A 12,040-nucleotide genomic window follows, 5' to 3' on the forward strand; every position below is an offset into this window, starting at 1 on the left:
GCACAGTGTTCCTCAATAATGGCACTGTTGACCTTTTGGGCTAGAGAAGTGTCATGTAGCACTTACCATCTTTAGCCAGTGCCTGCTAAATGCCATTATGGTTCCCCTATTCTTATGATGAAAGACGGACAAAACGATTAAATTGCTCTTCCCATATATTTTCACATACCTTTGGCTGGAGGTCATACTGTTCCTCATTGAGAGTTACAGGTATGGAAATAAGTTCAAGGACCATAGTTGATGGCTTGCTAATGAATTTCATACCCTGGATGTGTGGAAATTTATCTGCATTTACTCCGAAGCTTAGAAAAATTCTGTTAACACTAAAAATTCCAAGCCTACCTTGAGATTCTTAGGACTTTATGAGCCTTTAGCGTGTTTGCTATTAGTAGATATAATACGGATCAGAAATTTTTCTGTCCTACAAACTTTGCTTATTGTCAGTGTCTTTCAGATTGTCTAGAGTAGTCCACTTAGTCCTTTAGTCATCTAAATGTGAATAAAAGAAGAAAAAAACTCTGCAATATCTGGGATTTGGGGGCAAATTATCAAGTTAAGAAAATACTTTTAATGTACTGAGGCATGTAGTTTGAATATTCTAATTGACTGAAAAAATAAAAAGCTCTAGCTAAAAGGGTATTGATAATTTTGCAGTAAATAGGCCTTCTTTTAAATCTTTTTTATTTTTCTTAAATATTGGCACAACTTGAGTACTTAAAAATAGAAGGTGTTTCTGTTTGGTTATGGTAAGAGAGTCCCATAGGAAGGCATCATTTCTAGGATAATTTGATGTCACTGCATTATTTGTCACTCTGAAGTGTCTCTAGAGGACATGGCATACCAGTTATTTCTCTGGAAATATTAAATGATCATTATTATTTTCCAGAACTCAAGTAACTTCATGAATACTACAAACTTCCAGTCTCTCCGGCCTTTGCCTTCTGTTCAGATATTGGTGGATAAAATTAATCTGGAACATTCTGTGCCGATGTATGCTGAACAGTTGGTGCATGTGGTCAGCAGCCTTACTCAGCCTTCTGATAATCTGCTTCATTATTGCTATGCACATTGCTACCTTAAGGTATGAAAAGTGAATTTTCTTGTGTATTAGTATGTGGTTGGCTTTTGGAGAATCAAATACATCTTTTAAAAAAAACTTTTTTTTGAGTTGTAATTTTACATAATTAGTACCCCATTAGATGAGATTTAAATAAGATATACCTATATAATCATTATTTAGTATAATTAACATAAAAATAAAGATGTCTCTGTATTAAAGATTTCTTCGATTATTTGGTGTTAATAGCTTGGGATTTATAAGATAATGGTAATTAAAACTTTTGAAGATTTTATGTATCATTGATTATAAGCAATGAGAAATTTTAAAACTAAGGATGTTTTAAAAAATTGATAATTTCTTTCAGGGGAATATTTATGTGAGACAGTGTTTTGCACAGCGGGGATAACATGTTTGTTTTTAGTCATTTTCCTCTTATTGAATCTGTCTTAGTTTCTTAATGCAAAGGAAAAGTTTATTACTTTAAATCAAGTTGTGAAAGTTGATCAGTCGTGTCTGACTCTTTGTGACCCCATGGACTGTACAGTCCATGGAATTCTCCAAGCCAGAATACTAGAGTGGATAGCTATTCCCTTCTCCAGGGAATCTTCCCAACCCAGGGATTAAACCCGGGTCTCCCACATTGCAGGTGGGTTGTTTACCAGCTAAGCCACCAGGAAAGCCCAAGAACACTGGAGTGGATAGCCTATACCTTCTCCAGCGGATCTTCCTGACCCAGGAATCGAACTGGGGTCTCCTGCGTTGCAAGCAGATTCTTTACCGGCTGAGCTACCAGGGAAGCCCCCTAGATCACGTTATGTAAAGTTAATTGTTGGAGACTTTGTTCAGCTTTTCCATCGCTCTCTTTTATTTTTAAATAAATAAGTAATAACATCCAGTATCAATCAGTCAGTTCAGTTGCTCAGTTGTGTCCAACTCTGTGACCCCGTGAACTGCAGCATGCCAGGCCTCCCTGTCTGTCACCAACTCCTGGAGTTTACCCAAACTCATGTCCATCGAGTTAGTGATGCCATCTAACCATCTCATCCTCTGTCGTCCCCTTCTCCTCCTGCCTTCAATCTTTCCCAACATTAGGGTCTTTTCAAATGAGTCAGTTCTTTGCATCAGGTGTCCAAAGTATTGGCGTTTCAGCTTCAACATCAGTCCTTCCAATGAACACCGAGGACTGATCTCCTTTAGGATGGACTGGTTGGATCTCCTTGCAGTCCAAGGGACTCTTAAGTGTCTTCTCCAACACCGCAGTTCAAAAGCATCAGTTCTTCTGTGCTCAGCTTTCTTTATAGTCCAACTCTCATATCCATACATGACCACTGGAAAAACCATAGCCCTCAGCAGACAGACCTTTGTTGACAAAGTAATGTCTCTGCTTTTTAATATGGTGTCTAGGCTGGTTATAACTTTCCTTCCAAGGAGTACGCCTTTTAATTTCATGGCTGCAATTACCATCTGCAGTGATTTTGGAGCCCAGAAAAATAGTCAGCCGCTGTTTCCCCATTTATTTGCCATGAAGTGATGGGACCAGATGCCATGATCTTCGTTTTCTGAATGTTGAGCTTTAAGCCAACTTTTTCACTCTCCTCTTTTACTTTCATCAAGAGGCTCTTTAGTTCTTCTTCACTTTCTGCCATAAGGGTGGTGTCATCTGCATATCTGAGGTTATTGATATTTCTCCCAGCAATCTTGATTCCAGCTTGTGCTTCATCCAACCCAGCGTTTCTCATGATGTGTTCTGCATATAAGTTAAATAAGCAGGGTGACAGTATACAGCCTTGACGTACTCCTTTTCCTATTTGGAACCAGTCTGTTGCTCCATGTCCAGTTCTAACTGTTGCTTCCTGACCTGCATACAGATTTCTCAAGAGGCAGGACAGGTGGTCTCGTATTCCCATCTCTTTCAGAATTTTCTACAATTTATTGTGATCCACACAGTCAAAGGCTTTGGCATAGTCAATAAAGCAGAAATAGATGTTTTCTTGGAACTTTCTTGCTTTTCGATGATCCCGCGGATGTTGGCAGTTTGATCTCTGGTTCCTCTGCCGTTTCTAAAACCAGCTTGAACATCTGGAAGTTCACGGTTCACATATTGCTGAAGCCTGGCTTGGAGAATTTTGAGCATGACTTTACTAGCGTGTGAGATGAGTGCAATTGTGCGGTAGTTTGAGCATTCTTTGGCATTGCCTTTCTTTGGGATTGGAATGAAAACTGACCTTTTTCAGTCCTGTGACCACTGCTGAGTTTTCCAAATTTGCGGACATATTGAGTGCAGCACTTTCACAGCATCAGTCAGTCAGTTCAGTCGCTCAGTCATGTCCGACAATTTGTGCCCCGATGAATCGCAGCATGCCAGGCCTCCCTGTCGATCACCAACTCCCAGAGTTCACTCAGACTCTAGGTACTTAGAAATAGGTAAACTCAGATTTTGAGTAATACGTGTTTTTACTAAGCAAACAGACGTGTAATCTAAGTAGAGAAAGCATATACCAGAAAGCATATACCTAATTATGTTTTATGGACTAAAGGAAACTATGCCAAGTTGAATTCAAGAATAAGTACTAAAAATGCACTAAATTTTTTGTAAAGTATGAAAATTAGAGGACTGCAAAAATAGACTTTTGATTTTATTGGTTCATGCTTGATAGTTTGATATTTTAAATTCTTAAATATTTGTGTCTGTATAAAGAGAAACCAATTTAAAGATATTAGTTTTATATCACCTACAGGCATATTTAGATTTAGGACATTAAAATTTGACTGTTTTCAAAGCATGTATAATGGGAAAGCACATTTTTTAGATATCTATGCAAAGCTCATTTAAGATGATGGAGAATGAAATTCTACTCCCTTGATGGAGGAGTTGACAGTATTATGTTTTAAAGAGGTGTGGACACAGGATAGTATGATTCTTTAGGTGCCATTGTTGTAATGATCTATTACAAGTGTTTTATGTCATATGGAGAGTAGTAGAAGATATTTTTGAAAGTTATATACATAAAGAATATGTTACACTTGTACTTTTTTATTTATCCCCCAAATTAATACACTGAGGTATATTGGCACAACTTGAATATCAGATTATATTTTTAAGAATATCAGCCCTGTTTTATCAAAGCAAGTCTAGTTTTGGGCAGTTCTTTCCAAGGTATTATACTTACATGGGATTTATTCATTTGGTAACTGCTGAGTTTTTTCTGTATTGCAGATACTTAGCATTAAAAATGAGTTAGGCATGCCCCATCCTCAAGGAAAACCATTACCAAAGCTATTGGTCACCAATATGATTGTCATTCATGCTGACATAAAAGTCATTGGTAATATATTAAATGCTCACTTGAACTTCCAGGGAAGTGTAAAAGTTAAAGTGTAGTCCAGATAAAATTATGTTTTGGGAAAAGGTCTTCACTCCCTTTTTATCTAGTTGTCGTTTATATTTTAGTTAGTTTGACTCCAGCTGTAATGGAAAAGTTAAATGTCCCAGAAAGTTAGTGTTGGGCATAGTATATGTAGAAAAACTTTTCATTGATGTTAAGAATTTTGAATACTCTAAAAATAAAGCCTTGAATCTTGATAATTTGATTGCATTTAAAAAAATTTAATGCATTTCTGATACTTCTTCAGGAAACTAGTACATTTTAAAACTTTAAGGATTTGGTAAAGACTTAGTTTTGTGACTATTTGGAACTGGCTAAAAATAGCAATTTGTTATAAAGTGTATAGCAGTTCATGTTACTTTGGAATGATTACTATAACCTTTGAGGAAGTTTTCAGTTTAATTTTCACTATTACAGTCTTAAAATACTATAGTGAAGGATTTAAATGTCTATTTCATGTGTTTGGCATTTTGAAGTCTAATTTTCAATTAAGTACTCATGCTTAAGTTTTAATCTGTATATGTAAATGTGAATCTGTTGACTATGTGACAGGATAGTATATTCTTCCCCCTGCATGTAATGACATTTATTAATTGAGAGAGTTGGCATGGAAAGAAACATACAGATGGAACTTTCATATGTCTTATCAAGTCCTGTTTATTTAAATGCTAAACCCATCTTTGAATATGTGTGGAATCAAGTAGCTAAGACATTTGCAAGGCATCTGAGGTTTGAAGCATATAAAAAATAAATTAGTGAAAGCATTCTGTAAATTATAGAAAAATAGATAAATTTAAGGCCTTGTTGCATAGGGTGGCAAAGAATCGGACATGACTGAGTGACTAACACACGTAGACACACAGGCCTTGTCACTCATAAGGATCAGCTATGGCAAATGCTTCAGAGAGATCAGGAAGTTTCTAGTAGGATTGAAACCCTTTGACTTTCTTGGATTTGGGAATATTTGATATCAAGTAAAGAGCTCTCCCTGGAGATGTCAAGGAATTGTCCTTTCATATATGGCTGGTGGATGTATAACTGGTATCATTTGGATTTTGAAGGATTTCATAAATTTGAAAACACACATCCATTCCAGTTTTCAATATATATACTATAGTAGGGCCCAGCTTTTCTTTGAAGGTTCAGATACTATTTTAGGCTTTGTGGGCTATGAGGCAAAATTTAGGATACCGAATAGGTACTTAAATAATAAGAGAACAAATTTCCATGCATTTGAGTTGGCAGAATTAAAAATGCAGGATAGGACTCTCTTTTTGTAATATAGTTTTACTAATGAGGAGAATGAAATTCTTTTTCTTGGGATAGTTCAGTTCAGTCACTCAGTCGTGTCCGATACTTTGCGACCCCATGATCCACAGCATGCGAGGCCTCCCTGTCCATCACCAACTCCTGGAGTCCACCCAGACCCATAGCATTTACCCAATTGGAGTGTAAACTAACTTAGTGTTCCCAATCATTAAATCAGTTGTAAATATACACGTATAAAACTTATTCTTAGCTTGTAGGTAGTACAAAAACAGTGCTTGGAATTTGACTTGTGTGCTGTAGTTAGTTGACCCTTGTCTTAGAGAAATTTTTGCGTATACAGATATGTACAACTTGAGGTCTATAAATGCCCACATGAATAGTTCTCTGTAGCATAGTTTTTGTTGGGAATATCAGGAAGCATAATAGTATGTATAATGTGATGCCATTTATGTAAATTAAGAAGATAAAATAGTGCTAAAGATTGTCAGATATAAAAGGGTTTATAAATGTGTAATAAAAGAGCGGGATGCATTCTGATCTCCTGAAAGATCGAGGCATGATGGGGGGTGGGGTGCATAGTGTGAGGGTCATGGTTCAGGTAAACTTTAGTTATGTAGTAAGGTTTTTAATTTTTAAATACCTTTATTGAGGTAATTTGAATACCATAAAGCCACATTTTTTAAAGAATAAAATTAATGATTTTAGTCTTTTCACAGAGTTAAAGCAACCATCACCACTATCTAGTTCCAGAACATTTTTGTCACTCCCCAAAAAGAAAGCATTAGTATTTACTCTCCATTTACTCCTCATACTTCTATAAACACTGATCTACTCTCTGTATTTGCCTAGTCTGGATATTTTATATAAATGGAATCATACAACGTACAGTCTTTTGTGACTGGCTTCTTTTCACTTAGCATAATGTTTTTCAGAGTTCATCCATGTTGTCACATGTATCAGTACTTTATTCCATTTTTATGAGAGAATAATACATTGTGTGGATATGTGCTATATTTTTTTATGCATTTATCTGATTGGTGGACATTGTGTTATTTCCAATATTTAGCTGTTCCGAATAAGATAGCTATGAACATTTCTGTATAGTTTTTGTGTAAACACAAGTTTCATTACCCTTGGGTGTATACCTTGGTGTGGAGCTGTCTGTTCTTTAACATTTTTAGGAACTGCCAAACTTTTTTCAAAGGGATTCTTGCTTTGTTTTACTGTCCCAGTAGTAGTGGTTCAATGTTCTTCCCCACATCCTCACTGACACTTGTTACTGTCTTTTTGATTTTAATCATCTTAATGATTGTGAACTGGTGTCTTCCTGTGGTTTTGATAAATTTCCCTAGTGACTAATGATGTTGAGCAGTTTTTTTTTTTTCATGTGGTTCTTGGACATTTGTATATATTCTTTGGAAAATGTTAAAATCTTGCCCATTTTAAAATGAAGTTCTTTTGTCTTTTTATTGTTGAGTTACGAGCATCCTTATGTATTCTGAAGGCTTTTATTTCATTAATGCTATTGGTGACAGCATGACAATATTCATTTAAAAAATCTGGGTGATGAAAAAATTTATTATTTATTGTTTCCTCACTTAAATTTTGTTGGAAAAAAATTGGGAGAAAATACTTAGTTTTTCTGCATAAGGTATCAGTTTCAGTCCAAAGTTTATTTTTGTTTCAATGAATACGTGACTAGAAACTAGATTTAGAGGGCTTAAGGAATGAGTAGGCAATGAAAAAAATGTAGCATTTTACAGCCTACTCTTTAAAGATTTTTGTTGATGCCAAATGAGAAATGGAATTTCACTAATGGTTGGAGGGGAGAGGTATTGGTAAGATTGTTTTTTTCCTTTAAGAGTAAGTGGAGACTCAACCGTATATTTTTGGATAGGGGAAGGAAGGGGTAGGGTGAGGAAGTAAGGCAGAGTGGAATTGTGAGCTAATAGATGAGCTAAATCAAATGAACCATCATATTGCTGTTCCAGCAATAGGTAATTCTGAAGAAGCCCTTTGTGCTTTTTAGACTTCATTTTCCCCTATTTAAGAAGTGGTGATTTAGTTCAGTTGTTCTCTAATAGAATTTTTTAAGACATGGCAGTACATGTTTAACTTTTCATTTAACGTGATATGTAAGTCATCTTTCTCAAGTTGGTCTTTCCTTCAGCTGAGACTTCTATTAGTAGTTGCACTTAATTGCTTCATACATTGTTTTTGCCTCAGATTATTGGTTTGCAGTGTTAAGTACTTGTATTGAATTTCTAAGTTTATGAACAGTCCTGATGAAAACAACCTCAATTCATACAGTGCTGATTTCCCTTTTTCTGGATAAAGTATCTGTAATCTTGACCAAATGTTGTTGACAGGTCATTTGGTTATATAGGTATTGCAAATCTTTGCGTCTTATTGCTATGATTTAAAAGAGTTGAAAATTGGTTATTTTGAAATAATTATTTTTGATGTGGTAGATGGGCCCTTTTTCACTATAGTTTATACTTTAATGTTACCTGGAGTTCTCTCTGGGTAGTACGTAAATTTAGTAAAAGCTTAAAAAAATTACTGAATAATATTCAGGACTTTCTCCAGAGTCCTTTGCAGTTCTGAGAACAACCAGCAGGGGATCTCCTCAACACCCAGTTTCCATCTGAATACATTAATGATAGCATCTGTGATTATACTGTTGGGACATTTATAGACTATTAGAAAGGAGCTTGAGAGAGTTCTTAGTTGAACACAGATGATCTAGTTTGAGAAAGTTTTACCCTGATTTGTACTTTAGAAATATTTGGAAGTTGGGCATTGTTTTAATAATCATACTTTGTATCAAGTGGTATTGATAATTATAAATTTCAGAAACCTTTAAATACTGGGTCTTTCAGAGGAAATGTGAAATTCTGAAACTGTACAGTTCCCAGAAGTTCTTTGCATATAGTGTTTCTTAGAGCAAGTCTTCAAAGAATGTAAGTGTGGGATGACTTAATTGTTAAAGTTGATCAGTTAAATATTAGAAACACGCTTTTGTCTTCTTAATACTTTCTTATATCTTGGTTAATAGTGGGATTTATAGGAATCAATAGGTATATCACTTTCATTTTTCTTGATAGCAATTAAGTAGGTCTTTTGAAATTCAGTTTGAAAATGCAACATTCTAATGCCTGTTTTCCAAAAAATTACTTTATTGCTAACTGACTTTACAGGAAAAGATTTGACATTGTCAACTTGATGAATGATAGCACAATAGCTTTTTGAGACTGTTTGAAAGTAGTTTAATACTGCTTTCTAAGAAATTGATTATTAGTTTATATTCATTAAATGAAAGTATTTTTATTGAAAATTGGTTATTGAGGTATTTTAAATATGTTTCAGTGTAGATTTTAGGAGCTAATACTAATCCTAGAGGTAAGAAAGTTAGTGCTTTATAAACTGAAGGAATAAAAAATAATAATGAAAGATAAAATTTGGGATTAAACTGCTTTTGCATGTTGTTCAAAACAGTAACTTCGTTTTGTATCTCTGTGTGTTTCCAGTTTGAAAGATTTACTTTATTGAAAATAGTGGAAGAAGAAATACCATATTCAGTTCTCTGCAGTGTTTCATGTAAAATGTGATATTACATGGATTCTTCCTATTAAGGCAATGTAGTGTTCAGGAATTTCAGGGAATGCTTATATTTTTTTGAGTGTGATCTACTTGTTTTAAGTATAAACATATAATAAGTAATTCATGCCATTTACCAAATTTCCTGAGGTGAAAAACCTCATCCCTATCATTTTCACAAAAGAAAGCGAAAAGAAGTAACATTTTTTAGGATATATTTGGATATCCTTTTTGTGTGTGTGTACTGTAAGTTGAAGGCAAAAATACTTTTAAGATTGTTTTCCTTGTAGTTAATGTTCTTTGAGGCATAAAATGATATAACTAATTTATTACTGTTAATATCTGTGATGTGCACAATGTAATCAGTTGTCTTAACAGAATATGTACATTTTAGCAGACAGTAAAATGCTAAGTGAGAATTATGTATAGAGATAAAATATGAAACTTAAAATTGATCAAAAGAACAGTAATCTCTCAGGGATATGAAAGAAATACTATATATTTAAATTTCTTAATTCTGAGTTAGTTAATGTCAAAGTGAATAAAAGAAAATGTTGATGTTTGGGAAGTGCAAAAAGACATTGGAACATATTTAGTGTGCAGCTGTTGTAGAGCAAATTGAAACTGACGTATTTCATCCTGTGCTTATTAAAACTTTGTCTCTGTGAACATTTGGGTCTTTTCTTTTTGTTGCAGATATTTGGTTTCCAGGCAGGACTGACGTCTTTGGATTGTAGGGGATCTTACTGCTTACCTGTACCAATTGTTCCCTCTTTCAGCACTGCTCTTTATGGTAAACTTCTGAAACTACCCACATGCTGGTAAGTATTATGTTAAAGTGTGGTTTATGATAATTTTCACTTATTTTAGAAGGGGATAAAAACAATCATATCTGTCTTATGTCAATGTATTAGTTTTATACAAAACTTTAGAAAAATATGTGAAGTTAATACTTCATTTTTTTTTAAATGTGATGTTAGAAATCTCTTTTAAATGTCTGAAATCAATTAGTTTATAGTACTTGTGGTAGAGATAACTGTTGTTGGAGTAATAACTATCAATCCATGTTGCAGCTATAGTAAAATGTTGCTGTTTCACATTGTATAGGAACTGCAAGGGCAAGTTTTTTTTTTAATGAGAATACAAAATTTTTTTTTAAAGTTGCAAATTAATAACAAGACCAAGGTATTTAAACTAAATACCGATTTCATGTATATTCCTCACCACTGAGAAAAGTGGTTATGTCATTTATTCTTATGACATAAATCTAGTATTTTTGATGTGTCTGTGTACAGTCACTGCATTTGGGTAGAAACTGATTTCAGCCCTTGCTTTCATTTAGTACTAGATTCCTTTATTTGGAGGTCGTTCTTCCTGAATTAAAAGAGATTTATAGAAAGAGAGTCAGTAGTTACTAATCATACCTTTTTTCCTTCAGTTGAAAGCAGTGCTTTTAATGTTAAAGAAATGATTAACTGTATGAAATAAGATGAAAATATATGAAATTATATTCTAGTGAAATATGTCTATATTTTAAAATATGAATTATTTCAATAATTTGAAATACATCTTTGCTTTTTTATCCTAATTAGAAAGCTTATTATTGTAGGATTTTATTTTCATTAGTTATTTATGAAAAGCAACATGCCTTTCAAAAATAGATTTGACTTCTTTATTTAAAGTACTTGATTTGTTAAAGATATATTTCCTTGAATAAAACATAACTGTTAAAATGAAATTTGTAAAGTAAATTATAACATTTTCAAAGGAATTTGCCTATTGATTCAGAAAATTGAAAAGATATAGAACTTAAAGTTAACTGAGTTTTGGAGCCAGTTCTATAAATTAAATCAGTTAAATGATTTTATTCTTAATTTTTCTTGATAAGTTTAATTTTGTCCTTAGACCTCATATGGCATATTATTCCTCATCCATATGCCTCATATGGCACTTATTATATTGTGAGAGATTGCACTTTTCAACTTTGTATTGGTGTTCATATGTTTCATTTGAGCCAAGAATTATATATTCTGATCTATTACAAAATACCATGGGATATGTCCCAGTTGATAAGTTGATATTAACTTTAATAGATTCTTGTACCTGCTGATTTATTATTCATGACACTAAAATTTTATTAGATACAGTGCCGTGTTTACTGTAGAAAATACTTGTTTTTGAAAATAAAGCAGCCAAAATTTCCAAAGTGAGTTATAGACTATATGAAAAAAGATGAATATTTAAATAGGTAAGGCTTATTTTAAGGATGTGTATTGATTTTAAGGATTTTACTCTGAATATTGCCAAATTTGGTTTAAAATATATCTGCTGACATCTGAATGAAAATATTCCAATTAAATACTAAAAGCATGAGATCACAGAATGCTAATATTTATTTGGATGTGATTTGCTTTTGTGCAGTTAAGACCACTTCTCCATTATTTCAGTGGTATTTTTTGCTATGCTTTCCAAAAGTATGTTGTTTTGAAATAGTTTCTTTAAGTTGTTTTCCTTAGCAAATACAAAATAAACTATATTTTTTAGCAGCTCTAAATGGAAAGTAATCAATACAAAAGTCAGTAAGTTGAAATATATCTTAGATAAATGAAGCATTTAAAGCACCAGATAAAATATATCATATAATACTTCTATGGAATAGAAATCATAGGAGAACTGAGAATTTTGTTTAATGGTTGCAGGGAGTGAGGATTATGTCAAGTCTGTC

At 33.5% G+C, this 12,040-nt stretch overlaps 1 protein-coding gene across 24 annotated transcripts in view; it reads left to right on the forward strand.

Annotated features, from left to right (window-relative positions):
• The window catches only part of VPS13B (vacuolar protein sorting 13 homolog B), an 805,974-nt gene that overhangs the window by 110,150 nt on the left and 683,784 nt on the right, over positions 1-12,040 (forward strand). For all 24 annotated transcript variants that reach the window (XM_086336078.1, XM_086336091.1, XM_086336075.1 and 21 more), the window contains 2 exons: positions 887-1,081; positions 10,012-10,136. In XM_086336078.1, coding sequence (XP_086192204.1) covers positions 887-1,081; positions 10,012-10,136 — 320 coding nt within the window. The remainder of the gene's footprint in view (positions 1-886; positions 1,082-10,011; positions 10,137-12,040) is intronic.

The sequence above is a fragment of the Bos grunniens genome, chromosome 14, assembly GCF_055505025.1.
Source record: "Bos grunniens cultivar Pamir isolate PY7600 chromosome 14, Bosgru_T2T1.0, whole genome shotgun sequence".
Taxonomy (NCBI): domain Eukaryota; kingdom Metazoa; phylum Chordata; class Mammalia; order Artiodactyla; family Bovidae; genus Bos; species Bos grunniens.